This window comes from Chenopodium album, chromosome 17, assembly GCF_948465745.1.
Source record: "Chenopodium album chromosome 17, dcCheAlbu1.1, whole genome shotgun sequence".
Taxonomy (NCBI): Eukaryota; Viridiplantae; Streptophyta; class Magnoliopsida; order Caryophyllales; family Amaranthaceae; genus Chenopodium; species Chenopodium album.
Window position 1 is genome coordinate 35785297 of NC_137850.1, and position 17923 is coordinate 35803219.

A 17923-nucleotide genomic window follows, 5' to 3' on the forward strand; every position below is an offset into this window, starting at 1 on the left:
TGTATTACTTCAAGTTTCAGCTTCGAATGTTATTGTTTTACGCTTTAATTCATTTATTTTTGATGTCAGAATATTGATATATGTAAAATCATCTTTTGTACAATGCATTTGATGCAATTAATCGTAATATTACGATGTGAATCTTAGCTCAATAGCTATGAATTATCATCATTGTGGTTTAATGGTGTATGTAAGCTGCGATTTCTATTGATTGCGGCTCGTATTAGGCGATTTATTTGAAATTATTTAACAAACATTGGAGTTTTGTATACTTGTCCTTGACTTCCAAAAATGGTTTGATCACTGTATGGTTGTATATTAATATCTTGTGATGATTTTTATATCATCACAAGGACAATGAAAAAGTGATGCAAAAATATACGATTAACAAGTTAACATAAATGGTTGAATTGGAGCTATAGGGGCTAAAGGGCAGCATAATATATTAGTGCCACAAACTTCATAGTTCATACATGAAGATGCAACTGGGAGGTTGGAGATAGCTTGTAAGAAAGGTGATTTTTTGAGGACAGTGGTACAAATGTACAATAGATATATTTGTAGGGCTATTAGTATGACTATATAGTACCTTTTGGCACTTGTGCTACACAATGACACTACTATACTGTCAAAACGTTCAGCCTAAAGCAAATTTAATAAGGCCACAAAAGGCTAAAGCCTATCATGTTCTTATATTCTGTTCTGATGCATTTTTTTGTCATATATGAACTATAACTATAAGATACAAATGTTTCATGTTTTAGACTTGAATTAGAACTTGGTTTTTCTGGTGCATCTTGGAACATATCTGGTTTGTTGCTCTTTAATTTCACTTGCTGATTTGAACTCTTTTTGAAGTATGCAGTTTATCATGGTTTTCTGCTTAATTTTGCTTGTTTATTGACTAGTTTACTCTTCATGATCTGCTCTTTAATATTTGTTATTTGCCGTTTATCAGGTTCAATTGCCATTTATTTTCTGTGTTTCTTGTACAATGGCTCGACTTATGCGTTCTATAAGGAAGAAAAAGCTAAAACAAATACAATTAGTAATTGCAATGGTTATTATTATGTTGATGATGTATTGGATGTGGTATATAATTTGCGTTGTTATAATAAGGGGGTTCAAATAAAAGAAAGGAAAAGAAACAAAAAATTGTTACGGATGTTAGTATTGAGAGGGCTTTATAGGGTGAGTGATGTGAAATGCAAGAGTGAGTTTCGCGTTAATAGAAGAACTTTCAATATTATTTGTGAGATGCTTAGAGACATTGGGGGTTTGAGTGGAACAAAAAACATGTCTCTTCAAGAGATAGAAGCCATGTTTTTATACACGTTGGCTCATCATAAGAAGAATAGGTCTATTGGACAATACTTCTTTAGAAGTGAAGAAACCGTGAGCCGACAATTTCACCTTTGGCTAAGGGCTTTTCTCAAGTTGCATGAAGTACTACTTTACAATCCCACACCAATATCGGATGATTGTGAAGATGAAAGGTGGAAATCCTTCAAGGTACTGGTATTTTCAAAGCCCCGAAATTTTGCTAGGATTTTCTTATTTTTGCTTGTTTGTAAGTAATATTTTTTCCTATTTTTGTAGAATTGTTTAGGGAAATTAGATGGGACTTACATTAATGTAAATGTGCCTTCACAAGAACGACCAAAGTATAGAACAAGAAAAGGAATGATTGCTATGAATGTATTGGGTGTTTGTGCACCTAATATGCAATTTATTTATGTTCTTCCTGGTTGGGATGGCTCAGCCCATGATAGACCAAACGGTTTTAGGGTACCTCGAGGTAAGTGAAGGCCTTTTTTTTATTGTGAGTATATATGTTTTGTTAGTTTTTGTGAGGTAAGTGAAGGTCTTTTTTTTAAAGGTAATTATTATTTGGCTAATGCGGGATATACGAATTGTGAGGGTTTTCTTGCTCCATATAGAGGTCAAAGATACCATTTAAAAGAATGGACGGATCGACAACCCGAAAGTGCCGAGGAATTCTATAACATGAAGCATGCTAGGGCGCGAAATGTGATTGAGAGATGTTTTGGCTCTACTTAAAGGAAGATGGAGTATACTTAGAAGTCCTTCATTTTTCCCTATTCGAACTCATGGACGTATCGTGATGGCTTGTTGCTTATTGCATAATCTAATTAGAAAATTCATGCCTACGGATGATATAAAAGAAGATGAATTGAGTGAATCCGATGATGATTTCGAGAGTGATTCTGATGATGAGAGGGAATTTATTACAAGTGTTGCTACTTCAGATCATTGGACCAATTTTAGAAACAGATTAGCCCAAGATATGTTTAACGATTGGAGGGCAAGAGGTGGACATGGTCAATAACACAAAAAGTATGATATGCCTTATAATATGTTATGTTCAGTTTTGTCTAATATGCCTTATAATCTGTTATGTATGATATGTTCTATTATAATCAGCCTTGTAATTTGTTCTGTTTAGTTCTAATATGCCTTTTAATCGGCAATTTTTTCAGATGGAGGCTAGTCAAGCTAAGGGTGAGGCAAGCAATCGAGGCAGAGGTAAAAATAAAAGGTATTGGACGTATGAAGAAGATGCGGTTCTAATAAGATATTTGCATGAGTTGAGTTGCGATCCGAAGTGGAAGTGTGAGAATGGGTTTAAGAATGGTTACATGAATAAGTTGGAAGAGATGATCAATGGTGTACTTCCTAATTGCGGCTTGAGAGCGGTTCCCCACATTGAGTTGAGGATCAAGCATTGGTCAAGCAATATAGTGCATTGGCGGAAATGCTATCCACCTCAGGATTTGGATGGGATGCTGAGAAGAAGGTTCTACAAGTAGATAAGTCGGTGTTCGACGGATGGGTAAAGGTATGAACTGCTCTTTCACACCTCTTTGTTTTGCTCTCAAATTTTTTATAAGCCTTGCAGCCTGTTATTATCTTCCACTGCTTCTGTATTATCTGCTTTCGTAGTATCTGCTTTTGTATTATCTGCTTCTATGGTATCTGCTTCTGTAGTATCTGAATCTGTCCTCTGCTCTCAGATTTTTCTTGATTGTTCTGATAATCATTTTTCTGTAATTGTGTGCTTACATACTACTGTACTAGTGTATGTGTTCAGCATGTATGTTCTGCTGAACACATGTATGTTCTGCATTTTGGCAGGTGATTTGGTGGCATTTTAGTGCCTCTTTGTAAACATTTTCACTAGGTTAGCTGATTACAGCCAGAACTACGCAAAATTTGCATAAAATTTGTATGAAATTTGTATAATTTTGTGATGTGTATCTGATAGGTGCATAAAAAGGTCTATACTATTATCTTTTCACCTGCCAAGGTCTATAGTATTATCTTTTCATCTCAAGCCATTGCTTTAGTATTCTGTGATGTGTATCTTGACTGATTAGTTAACTTGAAATTGAACTACAAAACCACTGTGAAATATACAATAGTTAAGATATGATATTCTAATAGCTTAGCTTAAAGAAAAAGGTCCAACTGTGGGAGTACTTTCCTCAATAGTAAATGGCATCCATCTGCTAAGAATTAGGACCTAAGGCATGTCTTGAACCTCTATTATTCTTTAACATTACTCTTCTGTTCTTATTCTTTCCAACCTACCTTTGAGGAGAAAATGTATAAAGGATTTTTGCCAAAAGAGAACATTGATGGAGCAGGAGGAACCGCATATTTTGTCAGTTTAATCAGAGTAGCCCTGTTACCCCTATATGATCTTTTCTGTAATACCTGTGATTGGAATCATGCCCTCCCCACAAGGCCAATCGAAACACCATAATGCTCCGGCCAATTACATGTGCACATATATAGCTGTAAACTCTTTGCTGATAAGCCTTTAAGCACTCTGGCAAGGTAAAAAAAATTTACTGGTAGAGGCTTTACAATGAGATTCAGTTATCTGACCTTTTTGATAGACTTAAGATTTTCTGCCTGTGAGATTAAGCAATGTGACCAATCTTACTCATGACATTTTACGCAAATATTATACCCATAAATTCCCTGTTGTATTCTCTTATATGGCAGACTTATAAGAAAGCTAAGGGGTTGTTTGGAGTTCCATTCGTTCATTATGACACTCTAGTAGAAATTTATGCAAAAGACAAAGCTACTTGAGATGCAAGTGAGTCGTTTATTGATGCTGTAGAAGATATGGATCAAGAGATTGATAAGTAACCATTGAATGTCGAGAGTGATGAAGAAGATGATGTAAATTCTACTCATTCGGACACTTATTCTTTTACAAGTCAATCCGGAAAACGTCCCATGAAGATAGAGGATGATCATTCAACTCCTTCAAAAATGGCAAAAGTGAAGGCTACTATGATTCATTCTTCCGCAAGTGATTCCACTACTCAATCCGGAAAACGTTCTACAAAGGCGAAGGAGACTAAGGTAAAGGGAAAAAACAAGGTAGATTTGAAGAGTTTGTGTAGGAATGATGATGATGATTTGGTGGCCTCCCCCCATGATATTTCTAACAATTTTGGGAAGATATTTGAAAATATCAATGTTAATCTTGGGACTATGGCTAGTGCATGGTCTAAAGCGGAAGAAAGAGAGCAAAGGATAGATGAAAAAGTGAACAAAGTTTTGGATGAGGTGATGAAGTTAGATGAAATTTCTCTATCCGAAGCTTTAGAGGTTGCTACAATTCTCATGGCGGAAGAACATAAGCTTCGTATCTTCTATCAGGCGCCAACTAATATGAAGAAACAATATGCAATTGATCTTCTTAAGAAGAAGTAGAAAGTTTGTCCTAAGTTGTTATGAAGAAACAAGGTTTTGGATGTTTTTTGAATGCTTTTTTTTTATTATTTTTTTTTTAATTTGAGAATACTAGAATTTCAATGCTTTTGTAATCAATAATTTATGTGACTTTGCCTATATCTAGCATATGATATATTATGGTAAGTATATATATATATATATATATATATATATATATATATATATATATATATATATATATATATATATATTATGGTAATTATTGTTGCTGTACATTGTATAATATATAGCAAAAGTTAGCCAAGACAACAAAAAATAGAAGGAAAGCTATTTGTTTTCAAGTTATCTATGCCAAACAAGAGGAAAGGATTGGTTATAATTGTTTACGTTTCCTTACTAATACCAAACAACTAGTAAGGGTAACACTATATATTACCCTTTCCCCTCCTAATTTATTTCCATTCCTTTACATTTACTAATTTGATACCAAACGCCCCCTAGGAGTGACGTGCGTGGGTTCGTCCAAGATTCAATATATGTATTAGGTAATTGTACCATTCCCCCAAGGCCCATTAGGTAATGTTAATTAATTAAAAATGTACAAGGCGATACAACCTGCTCACAAAATTAGAGAAAAAAAAAAGTGTTCTTTCACGATCCTTTGATGAGCCTTCATATCTTGTCAGATTTACAATGGGAACCCATTAACCACCCTATCTTATTCACAAATATAGCCTGGTTAGAGAGAGCAGTGGGTGGTGGTGGCCTCTCTAATATGCGCAATTTCGAAGATTATAAGGTGATCAGGATCAATCACTATATTATTCGTGATTCTGACATATATTCAAGACGTAAACTCCCTCTTATTTATAAAAACTGTCCCACTTTGACTGATATATATGTTAATGCAAAAATCAGGTCAATAATATCTTTAATTATTAATAAATACTTCATCTGTTTTTTAATAGTTGCAACACACCTTTTATCACGCTTTTCAAGGAGGTGATTAGGTTAGGTAAACGAATTAATTATGCTATGAAATTTTAACCGTAGCAACTTATCCATTTCTTCTTATCAGTGGTAAAAATTTGTGATTTAATTTATCCGTTTACCAAGTCTAATATCTTCCTTAAAATGCGTGCCAAAGAGGTGTGTTGCAAGTAAATAAAAACGGAGGAAGTATAAATTAAGAAAAGTTGATATTTGAAAACATATATAATTTGAGATTATTCAAGTGAGTGTTAATATAACTTTATTTTTTCTTATGTATATATAAATCACTAACAATATTAATTAAAAGTGGATTTTGTGAATAGTGTAAAAATATAAAATGTCAAATTAAGACAAATAATAACGTAGTGAGTACATGCATGATTTCTCTTTGACCAGGTTGATACTTAATGGTTTGTCTATTATAAAGCTAGAAAAATAAGCAAAAATCTCAAACACAAACAACAAGGTTACTCTTCACCATTTACTTTACCAATCTATAATCTCTTCTTTTTTATACAACTGTTAAGATGAAGGCAGGTTGAGCTGTCCCTTTTTACCATCAAGTATAAAGCTTCTAAGTATTTTACAACCAAGAAGTTGTACATGGAAATACTTTAGTGACTTATATGCTTAAAGAGACAAGTAAAGAATTTTATGTTACATCACTTACATAGTAACATACATCGTACATACATGTACGAGAGTACTACATCTTGTTCTCTTACAAATACATTGTTTCAGTCCTTAAGCCACATTGTATGTAGTTATGTATCCAAAATCAATTTTTCAAATTTCAGGTACAGAGTACATTATTTGTATCCATGACACAAAAAATGACAAGAAATTATTTTCGTAACTTAATTTTTACCAAATTAAAACAACTTTTACTCGTAGCTTCTATTTTTATATAAAAAAAAATGAATTTCCCTACTTACATATGGATAATAACTATTTCTTCGCAAGTGAAACTAAATTCTAAACATGGAATATGATATTTACTAATTACAATTGATTTCGCTGTTTCGTTACTTTTCCCCACTTAATACAACTAATTAATAATTTTTCATTGGTTAGAACTAATTTTTATTGATTAAAACAGATTTTTACTGAAAAAATCTATATTTAACTAATGCCACCAAATAATAGTCATCAAGCAAGCAAAATGCACCCTTACCCCCCCCCCCCCCCCTCTCTCTCTCCCTAAATAAATATATATATAAAAAATAAAAAAAAAAGAGAAAAGAGAAAAGAAAAAGAAAAAAGGCAAATTAAAACAAAATAGAGATTGGAAAGTAAGCAATTAACCAAAAACCCAAACAAAAATTGACTATAAAACATCTATACAAACTCTCTCTCATCATCACTTGCTCTACTCTCACTTCCCACCACCCACCTCTCTCCTACTTCTCTCTTTCTCTCTCTTCTTTCTCTCTCTAGTCTAGTGCCACAATACTTTCTGTTCTCTTCTACCTTGCTAGAAAGAAAACAGCAAGTATTGTTTGGCACAAAACTCAGAAGAAAGAAGAGATTTATACATAAATAAAAAAAAAATTAATAAAAATATCCCCAAATCATCCTCTCAAAAACCCCATTTCACTCACATTGTCAATTTTTCAAGAAATTACTCTGTTTTTTTGTAAAATCCCCTGTTTTTTAAGCCACAAATCCCCTGTTTTGAACCCAAAAATCCCTTTTTTTTTAACCCCAAATCCCCTGTTTTAGGGGTAAAAATGGCGGATTTAATCCAAGATCAGCTGTTACAAGCAAGGGGAGATTTATCATTTCAATTAGGATTAATGTGGGAAACAATAAAAGCACCATTAATTGTACCAATGCTTAAACTTGGTGTTATTATTTGTTTAGCAATGTCATTGATGTTGTTTATGGAAAGGCTTTATATGGGTGTTGTAATTGTATTGGTTAAGTTGTTTTGGAAGAAGCCTGAAAAACGTTATAAATGGGAAGCTTTACCTGATTCTATTGATGATATTGAAACTGGCGGCTCAAATAAGTTCCCTCATGTACTTATTCAAATCCCTATGTTCAATGAAAGAGAGGTATAAAAATTTCATACCCTTTTTTTTTTTTTTTCTTTTTTTTTTCTTTTTCCTAATGTTTTTGTTACTTGAATTTGGGATTTTTCTAACTAGCTTTTTAGCAATAGTTCAATTGGTAATGTGTTGGAGGTGGTGTCTGAAATTCGGGATCGAATTCCGTCTATATCAATGATATGGGCAGACAAAATAAGAGTTAGCAATAGCTAGTTGGTGACGTCTTTAAGGTGATTTCTAAAATTGAGATCAAATTCCGTCTATATCGAGGTTACTATGAGTAGAAAAAAATAATTCTAAGAGAAGATTTATGCATCATGGTAGACTTTTTCTTTTAGGTTCACACAAATCATGGTAGATGTTGCCTTGACTTGGTGTGGTGTTAGTGCCACTTGGTTGATTTGGTTTTGATAGTTGTGTAATTAAAGAAAAGCTGCCACTTTTTCACAATTTAAGTTAATTAAATAACTAATTATGATTAGTAAATATATTAATTAATTTAATGTATAATTTTGGTAATTTTGTGTAGGTGTACAAAGTATCAATTGGTGCAGCTTGTAACCTTTCATGGCCGGCTGATCGAATGGTGATCCAAGTACTTGATGACTCAACTGATCCGGTTATCAAGGTAAAAATGATTTGGGCATTTTGGTAATTTAATGCCTAGTCTAGTACAATAGTCACTATATTAGTGTACTAGGAGTACAACTGAATTCTGTTTTTTCCTTAAATAGGTTATGTCTATTACATCATTTTCCCTTTTTCATTTAATATAATCGGTAATTTATTAGTCATTGTTACAATTATTATTAAAATAAAATGTTTGGTAGATGAGTAAGATAATGTGTTAATGCCAAAAATGTAATCTAATTGTCATAAACCATGATTGATACAGGTTTGTATTTAATTATTAGTAGCAAATAAAGCATTACTTTCTCTTTCGCATTAAATTTATTATTCCGAATTTAGTAAGACTATTGATTCGTGTTTTCGAATTGAATTACCCTCTTTAATTATAACTTAATTTTCTTAGATATTAAGACGATTTTTTTTTTTTTTTTTTTTTTTTTTTTTTTTTTTTTTTTTTTTTTTTTTTTTTTTTAAAAAAAAAGCCTGTAATTACCATACCCATAACTTTTAATTAGTTGAAAGGTATGAGATTTATCAATTTGATTAGAATGTACTTAATAAACTAGCTTTAAGAGTTAGCTAAATTAGGCCTAATCTCCAAGCCTAGATGCCGTTTCTATGGAATGACATATTTGCCTTTTCTTGTACGGGAAAAGTAAAATGTGGTTTAATCTATAAAATTCGATATGATTAATTTGCTGCTTTTTTTTAGTTGTAATCATTTCACTAAGATAATCCACAAATTTTTATTGAATTTATTGAATTACGTTTGTGCACTCCACTAAAGTTTTTGCGTTATGTTGCTAAATTTGAGACATCGTGAATTTTTTATTTACAGGATATGGTGGAATTAGAATGCCAAAGATGGGCTAGCAAAGGGCTTAATATAGTGTACCAAATTAGAGAAAATCGTGTCGGTTACAAAGCTGGTGCTCTCAAGGAAGGGTTAAAGAGGGACTATGTCAAGCATTGCGAGTACGTTGCAATTTTCGATGCTGATTTCCGGCCAGAGCCCGATTATCTCCGACGAGCAATTCCATTCCTGATGTACAACCCTGAATTAGCTCTTGTTCAAGGACGGTGGAGATTTGGTAAGTACATAGATTCTAATTCACCAATACTTTACCTAATAGTGTCTGATATTGATACATGACTTGTGTTCTTGTCCAAGTGTTAAACTGGATTATTTAAGAAATTTCGTACCGTCGATATATTTATATCTACGAATATGCGTTGAGGATTTGACACTGACACACACCAATAAAATAGTGAATATTATTACTACATTATACGTCTAGACTAGTATAGTCTTGTACCCCGCACAAATAATTACGATCAGTGACCATCTACCTTATTTTTTCTCTATAACGAGAAACTGTCGGTGGGCTGTTAACTTCTTTGCTAAAAAAAATGCATATTTTTATTATTTTTCTGTCTTTTATTAACTTTTATATGCTTTTGGAAAATGCCACCAATCTTTTCAATTTTTGTGTAATTTTACATTGTTTGAGAACATAGGGATGTGGTGGGGGTAAAGTTTACACTTTGGGAAAGAATAGCATACAAGAAGAAAAACAAATAAAAAAGAAAAAGAACAAAAATGAAAATGAAATAGTTTGGTTTAATACACGAGAAAATACTAGGAGTTTCTTTCTCAATCGAGGTACCCACCAATCACGGGATATTTCCTACTCTAACGGGTTTGATGATGGTCCTCAATTTATTTTATAGCCATACATATCAATTATCAACTCATAGACTTATGACTACGTATGTAATTAGCGCTCGTACGGAGGGGTATCTAATGTAATTTTGTCTATAGAAAAGTAATAGTTAATCGTGGGGATTTGAAAAGAATTAATACGAGAGTGAATGTGATAGGAGTAGAACAAATATTAGATGTAAAAGAAGTTGATTGAACTAAGAGTTGAGCTAGTCTATCTAGCACCGACGAAAACAACCATCAACTTAAGCAACAAGAGTACTATTTGTTGGTCGAACAAGTCAAGTGAATATAGTATAATCTGTGAAACAACGTTAAATATTGAAGAATCGAGTCAGAACTAATAAATTGTGGAGAGCGTAGTACGTAGTTAAATAAGAAAATGAAAGTAATACTATGAAATTACAACTAATAAGAGCACAATAATTTAAACAAAGAGATCGAGGACTAATAAGAATCTAAATGTTCCCAAGGGGCCAAGCTGTAATATGCTCAAATCTTTTTATGCTTCTCTATCTCCAATGTATAGATTTTATAAACAATCTCTTGAACATAATGGTCATTATATTACAACTTTTAATGCATGTAGCGCTACTAATTGATTCTGATTAAAGGTATAATTAAAGTGTCCTCTTTCTTTTTCTTCACTCTAAAGCTTGATTAAATTAAAATTTAAATGCCACCGGACCACTCTCCATTACCTTGCTCTTCTCTTCTTTATCTTCTCATTTCTGCTATATTTGTTGTAAGTTGTGATCAACCCTAAATTTCTGGGGTAAGGTTTGTCTTTTAGCATAACAATCCATGTTACTATGTTATGCCTACATAACCTTTCTCCCCCCTTAGCTATTTTTTTTGTCGGTTCATATGAGGTGGAATGAAACTACAATAAATTATAGGAGTACAATGTGCTGTATAAGTTATTATAATTTCATCTCATATTAAAATTTGATGAATTTATCTTAAGAGTCTGTTCATTTCAACTTATTTTCAATTCAGTTCACTTTCTAATTTCCCTATTTCATAAAATATTCAGTTAAGTTTAGTTTAGCTCTAATCATTTCAGTTCACTTTAGTTTAGTTTAGCTAGTTCAGTTCAGTGAATGTGAACAGACTTTAAATCAGTTTTGATAAAATAATCATGAGTGATAGTATCTCTCACATTAGTGTGAGTTAGAGCATGTTCTATTTAGCTTTATTTCAATTCAGTTCACTTTAGCTTCAATCACTTCAATTCAGTTTAGTTTTTAATTTCATTCTCTCATAAACAATTAATTTTATTTCAATTCAGTTCAATTGTTTTCGCTAAATCTCAGCACAGGCACTAACTCTACTAAATATCACTCTGACGTTGCTTTTCCCGCGCACAAGGGTTGTTAAACCCTTTTGTTAGAAAACAAATTCTCGGCCAACTCAATCCCCCGCAAAAATCAAACTTTAATAACACCAATTATTACGAGTACGAAATTTTATGACATACTCTGTATTTCTCAATTACAATACATTAATAAAAAATAATTTTTTTTGGCAATAAATTTACCTTTTAGAATTACACCTATAGTACGGATAAAAAAGAAGAAGGGTAGTTGGTCAAACGAAGAGATTAAAAAAAAAAAAAGTAATGAAATCTAGAGTGGTAGAGCAGTTGGACAGCCCCACAAGCACGTGGTATAATAGCATCTATTTGCTGAGCTATTACTTGCGTACTGACACTTTCTCACTCACGCTGATTAATAACAGCCAAATTTGGTAGACCCCACTCTGTCTCCGCCGACACTACCTGTCCTAAAGTAATGGTGTTCCACCATTATAATAAATCACAATTAGGTTTCAATAATTGCTGTGGATTTGGTGTTTTTTCTTTAGAATCTTATGCCATTGTAATTTGAGTTTATTATGATCATGTGTTAGGCTTAACTATGTTAATATAAATGTCACTTATCACTATGTATGGTAGAGTAAACTTTATAATATGTGCACTTTTGAGTGTGGTAGTTACTACAGAGTAGTGGATTGGTTGAAACTTTAATTTATCAGTGATTAATTGATTTAACAAGTAATTATTTATTAATATTTAAGTGTGAGCTGATTAAAAAAAAATAAAGTCAAGTATTGAACGAAACACTATTACTGCTTAAGAGCAGTTTCATGTCGCCATGTGTGAGTTACGTTACCAAACAATTAGAGCCTATTCTGATTTACTGAGTTGGGCTGAGTTGAAATGAATTATTTATAAGAGAAGGAAATTAAGAATTGAATTAAACTGAACTGAACTGAAATTAAGCTGAACTAAACAAACCCTTATTAGATTACGTATCTTGATGTTATAACATTTTACTTCTTGTTAGTTGTGTAACTATTGGTTAACGCAAGTAACTTGTCGATTTCTTAATTGGTTACACACTTATACTAATCCAATTTTACATGGTTGATTTACAGTGAACGCGAACGAATGCTTAATGACGAGGATGCAAGAGATGTCACTAGACTACCATTTTAAGGTGGAACAAGAAGTGGGGTCTTCAACTCATGCCTTCTTTGGATTCAATGGTAATTTCCAACTTTCTTGTTTCTCCCATTACTTAGCCATTTGTTACAACTGACAATTCAGGAACTGCTATGTACTGCCTCATTTATGATACGTCACGTGACACGATTCACCCAGAATATCAAATCTCGCAATCATAGGTTAACTTAACTTATCACACTTGTAGTAAAATATAGAAAAAAAAAATAATAAAATTATATATTTATAGGTATTATTAATATCGAAATTGAGTATTCAAGAAGAAGTGGACATTTAGTTTAAAGTAATGTAGCAGCATAATTGACAGCCTTTGATTGTTGTTTTAGTACTCAACAAGGACATAATTTTAATTGGATTAGAGTAGTGTTTGATACTCAATGTATAATAGCACAATATTGAAATTGGTTGGAAAAACACTATGTTATATTAAAAAAAATGAACAAGGCCTCCTATGTATCATATGGACTACGGAGTATGAAGTATCTACCTTTAATTTCGGATATTTTGAAATTTGATTATTGGATAATTTTTCTAGTAGCATTATTAACCAACCGATTAGATAATTTTTCGGACATAATTTTGATTGGATAAGTGTACGTAGCAATGTTGAGTTGCCCAAAAGTCGTATCGTGTTCGTGTTTGGTCTTGTGTTCATTTCATGTTATTCACAAAATTTGTCAAAAATTGTTTACGACTCAGGTTAACTGCCTAGGTGCCTCGGCAGTCTAAAAGTGGTGACATGTCGATAATGTTCTTACTTAAGTCTAATTATAATTTGCTTGTTAAGAATCTTGATGACATCTTCCCCTTATATTATGTGTAATAATACAAGTATTGAGTACGATGTTTTTGAGTAGTGCAAGTGTTCAAATAAGCAAGAAAATGGGCATTCTGACAAGAATGAATCAATTAAGAAAAATTTGCTGACAATAATAAACCTTGACAGAAATATTGATTGGGTTATAAGTCAAACATGAATATCATTCATATGAAGTATAATACTCTGTATTAATTAGAAGGATTTTCATGCAGAAAATGAAATCAATTCTTTAAAATGAGGAGTTATTACGCAACATATTTATGCACAAAGTTGACATTTATTAACCCTGTTTTATTCCGAAAATGCAGGGACTGCTGGTGTATGGAGGATAGCTGCCATTGATGAGGCAGGAGGGTGGAAAGATAGAACAACAGTCGAGGACATGGATCTTGCTGTTCGAGCTAGTCTTCGTGGATGGAAATTTGTTTACCTCGGTGATCTTCAGGTATACTTAGCTGAAATTATTCTATGCTCTATATGTACATGTATAATTATTAATTCGAAAGCAATATGGATTAAGCAAGGGATTAAACTCTAATGGACACTATTAGATGGTTAATACAATAGTGTAACATTAGAAAATTGATGTGAATGTGGTCATTTATGTGGTGTTATTTTACTTGTTGAACATCATGTTAATAGAGAATATTCTTATTTTCTTTGTTTAGATTAGTCGGGTTTTAATCTGGAGAGAATACTATCTTAACTATCGTATTTTTCCTCCCTAAAATTATGACCAGGTTAAAAGTGAATTGCCAAGTACCTTCAAGGCTTTCCGCTTTCAGCAACATCGATGGTCCTGTGGCCCTGCTAATCTCTTCAGGAAAATGGTCATGGAGATTGTCAGAAATAAGGTCAGCATTCAATCAGTTTATACAAAATAAAATCGACTATATTAGCCTTAATCATAGTTAGCTTCTTTTGATCATTTCGTATATTCATAGAAATCTTGGTTTTGCAGAATGTGAGATTCTGGAAGAAAGTGTACACAATCTACAGCTTCTTCTTAGTTAGAAAGATCACAGCTCATATGGTCACCTTTTTCTTCTACTGTATTATTCTGCCTTTGACAATACTCATTCCTGAAGTCGAAGTCCCGATTTGGGGATCAGTTTATATCCCTTCAGTTATCACCATCCTCAACTCTGTTGGAACTCCAAGGTCTAGTACTAGCTCAACATTAATTTCTGTCAACAGTTTCGTTATCTTTGATCTTTCACTTACAATCTGCTATGGAATATAAAATGCAGGTCAATTCACCTACTGTTTTACTGGATCTTGTTTGAGAATGTGATGTCCTTGCATCGGACTAAGGCTACACTCATTGGCCTCTTTGAAGCAGGCAGGGCAAACGAATGGGTTGTCACTGAGAAGCTCGGAGATTCTCAGAAAAACAAGGGGAATGCCAAAGAGAAATCAGCCGGGGTAAAAGCTGCAGTAAGGAAAGCGCGATCCAAGATCCTAGACAGGTAACAGGACGTTGTTTTTTTTTTTTATTTTTTATTTTTTTTATTTTTTTTTTACAAGCCAATTGATTAGCTAAAAACTATTCCTTTCGTCCCTTAGTAACACGGGTCACACAGGTTTATTAGGTAACCTCAAAAGAATAGACCTCTAATAAATTTAGTACATCTAACTTTGAACCTTTTCATACTATCCCTTATTTAGTTATTTACACTCTTGTCTAAGAATTCCATGAAAAAATAATAATGATATAGAGAACGGAAATGTAAAATAACTAATGGTTTTGGTAAATCAATTCGATTCCTTGAATATGTCTTAAACCACATGTCTACGTTTCATTGCTTCTTCTGTCGGTTTCCTAATCAAAGAACAATGCTAACATGCTCTTGATCGATGTAACAATTTTGACAGAATGAACTTCTTGGAGTTGATAGTTGGAGTATTCCTCTTCTCCATCGGATGGTATGATTTTCTATATGGCAAGTGGAGCTACTACGTCTACTTCTTCCTCCAAAGCATCACCTTCTTCATCGTTGGCTTTGGCTATGTTGGTACCTTCGTATAGTCTTGTTCAATCCTTCAAGAAGTGTCACTCCATGATCTAATCAAATACCACATTTGCACAAATTTCATGTTGTCGCTTTCCTGTAAACCTTGGATGTTCGTTTGATTGTGCATAAACAGTCGTGTTTATTGCATTCGACAAATTGTTAGTGCAAGTGTCTATCTTATTGCACGACTTGAATGGGTCGCTGTAATAATCCAGAAATATATATATAGGATCATTTTTCTTTGAATCGCGACATAGCATTCAGAAAGCAGAAGCACAATGAGCAGGAAGAAGAGCATAGAAGGAATAGAGAAACAGATGAATGATTGTTTTTTTTCTTTCTTTTTTTGGCTGGAAGATGTTTGGAATTTCTGTGGGATCACAAGTATTTTAGTTATTGTATGTTTGTTTATCATGATTGTTAGTTTTGTTCAGGAGTTGTATGGTCAAAAACAATAAGACTAGTATAGTATTGTCTAAGTTATAGGGTACTATAAAAAGTTTTACAAGATTTGGAGCAATATATTGATAAATGTCAGTATAGTTCATTCAGTTAATTCACTCAAAAATGGTTGTAATCTAGCACTTTTTTAAGGCAATATATCCCCTTTATCTGTCAATTTTGCAGATTTTTGGAAATTGACCTTTGTTAACTTTGGTTCATTGAAAAACATATCGTATCTAAGGTTGCTTCGTTCGTTGTTTATGTGTGTGAATTTTAGTGAATGGCCATTCCAATTTCCGGCAACCATGCATGCCCAAGTCAAGAAGTATCAATCAAGTCCCTTTAATTGGGTGATCACAAGCATTTATGAACTTAGCCTTAATTATGCACGGTTAGGCTTAAAATGGGTAATGGAAAGAAATACTTATGGCAAAAAGTCAACTAATTTCATGATCTTTTGAAGCAAAAATGTATGTAGACTTGGAGTTTTACTACAGGGGATAAATAACTCCAACAATAATTACAACATACAACATACAACATAAACAGTCCCATGTGTAGGTGCATACACTTGGAGATGCATTGCCCTAACTCTGTGAGCTTGATTAGCTTAAGGGTGAAGGCTTAAGGCTCAAATTTTAAGGTGCACCACGCGTCCACGCCTATACTTTTGAACATTTAGTAAAAAAATTTAAACAAATGCAAAGTTTGAATATTTAGTAAAAAAATCTGAACATCGCAAATTTTGAACATTTCCCTACCTTATAAAAAGTAGGAGATTGCGCTTTGAAAGATCTTTCTACTCAATTATTTAAATTAAATGGAAAATGAAATAATAAAATTTAAAATGTTTGATATTTAATGGGGGCTATTGTATAATTGCTTGGCAACTTTATCAACTGGACAAACAAAATGTTGTTTCTTGGTGAAGGTCAAAATTAACGACTTACATATAATTGTGTTTAAATGATATTGAGACCAATGAAATGAATCTGATGATTGTGCTGAAGTAGATGTACTAGGAAGAAAGAAAACCAAACTGACTACAGTGAAAAGGGAAAAAAAAAGAAGGAAGTCAAGGGAATTATCAAGGGTTTAAAGGCTACAATTGATGCTGCATAAAGCTTTTTCTACTGCGTAACCAAATCCACGTTTTTGGAAGAAAGTTGTCAATGCAAGCTGATATCTCTGATTGCCTGAAAGTTAATGCGTTATGCGAGTCGGGTGTAACTGTTTCTCTTTTTTAGTTTCATACATACTTATTTCCATATAATTTATGTAGAGTAATTATTAGGTTGGGTAAGAGTATACACTAGCAAATAGTAAATGCTTTGGAAAACTTTTCCATTATTATATGCATATGCAATGTCAAATTACTTCTGTTAGTATATAATATGTGCTCTATAATTTTTGAATTAACTTTAATCTATTCCTAATTAAGTTTGTAGATGTTTTTGCAATATTGCACTATTGAATAATGTTTCCTGAAAAAACAGTTGTAAACAACCAGAAAAGTTGTGCAGGAAAAAATAAAAAGTTTAAACACAACCCCAATATACACTTTCCATTAATTTATCAAACTATTTTCCCTAAAAACCTAATGTTGTGAAGAGTTTAAACACAACCCAGGCCAATATAAACATCAAGAAAGGGCACGTCACTCTGCGCGCATCGCGCGTGTTGGCCGCCCTAGTAGTAAAAAAAATCTGAACAATTGCAATGCACCACTCCTATACTTTTAAACATTTGATAAAAAAATCTGAATAATCTCAAATTTTGAACATTTATTAGTAAAAAAAATTTGAACATCGCAAGTTTTGAACATTTAGTAAAAAAAAAAAATATGAACAATCGCAATACACCACGCCTATACTTTTGAACATTTAGTAAAAAAAAAAAAAAACTTAAACAATCCCAAATTTTGAACATTTAGTAAAAAAATATGAACAATCTTAAAATTTGAACATGTAGTATATTAAATAC

The 17923-nt window shown here is 32.6% G+C and overlaps 1 protein-coding gene across 1 annotated transcript; it reads left to right on the top strand.

Annotated features, from left to right (window-relative positions):
* Positions 1–7053: 7053 nt before the first annotated feature.
* Positions 7054–16051, top strand: LOC145589615 (glucomannan 4-beta-mannosyltransferase 2-like). Its single transcript, XM_081646269.1, has 9 exons — positions 7054–7787; positions 8311–8409; positions 9250–9502; positions 12574–12684; positions 13790–13926; positions 14222–14335; positions 14443–14642; positions 14732–14950; positions 15357–16051. The coding sequence occupies exons 1-9, from the start codon at positions 7461–7463 to the stop codon at positions 15508–15510; spliced, it is 1614 nt and encodes a 537-aa protein (XP_081502395.1). The 5' UTR covers positions 7054–7460; the 3' UTR covers positions 15511–16051.
* Positions 16052–17923: the final 1872 nt, after the last annotated feature.

Coding starts and splice junctions, on each gene's coding strand:
- LOC145589615 (XM_081646269.1), top strand. CDS start 7,461: ATGGCGGATTTAATCCAAGATCAGCTGTTACAAGCAAGGGGAGATTTA. Junction 9,503..12,573: donor TCAAGGACGGTGGAGATTTG/GTAAGTACATAG, acceptor GTTGATTTACAG/TGAACGCGAACGAATGCTTA. Junction 14,643..14,731: donor AACTCTGTTGGAACTCCAAG/GTCTAGTACTAG, acceptor TATAAAATGCAG/GTCAATTCACCTACTGTTTT.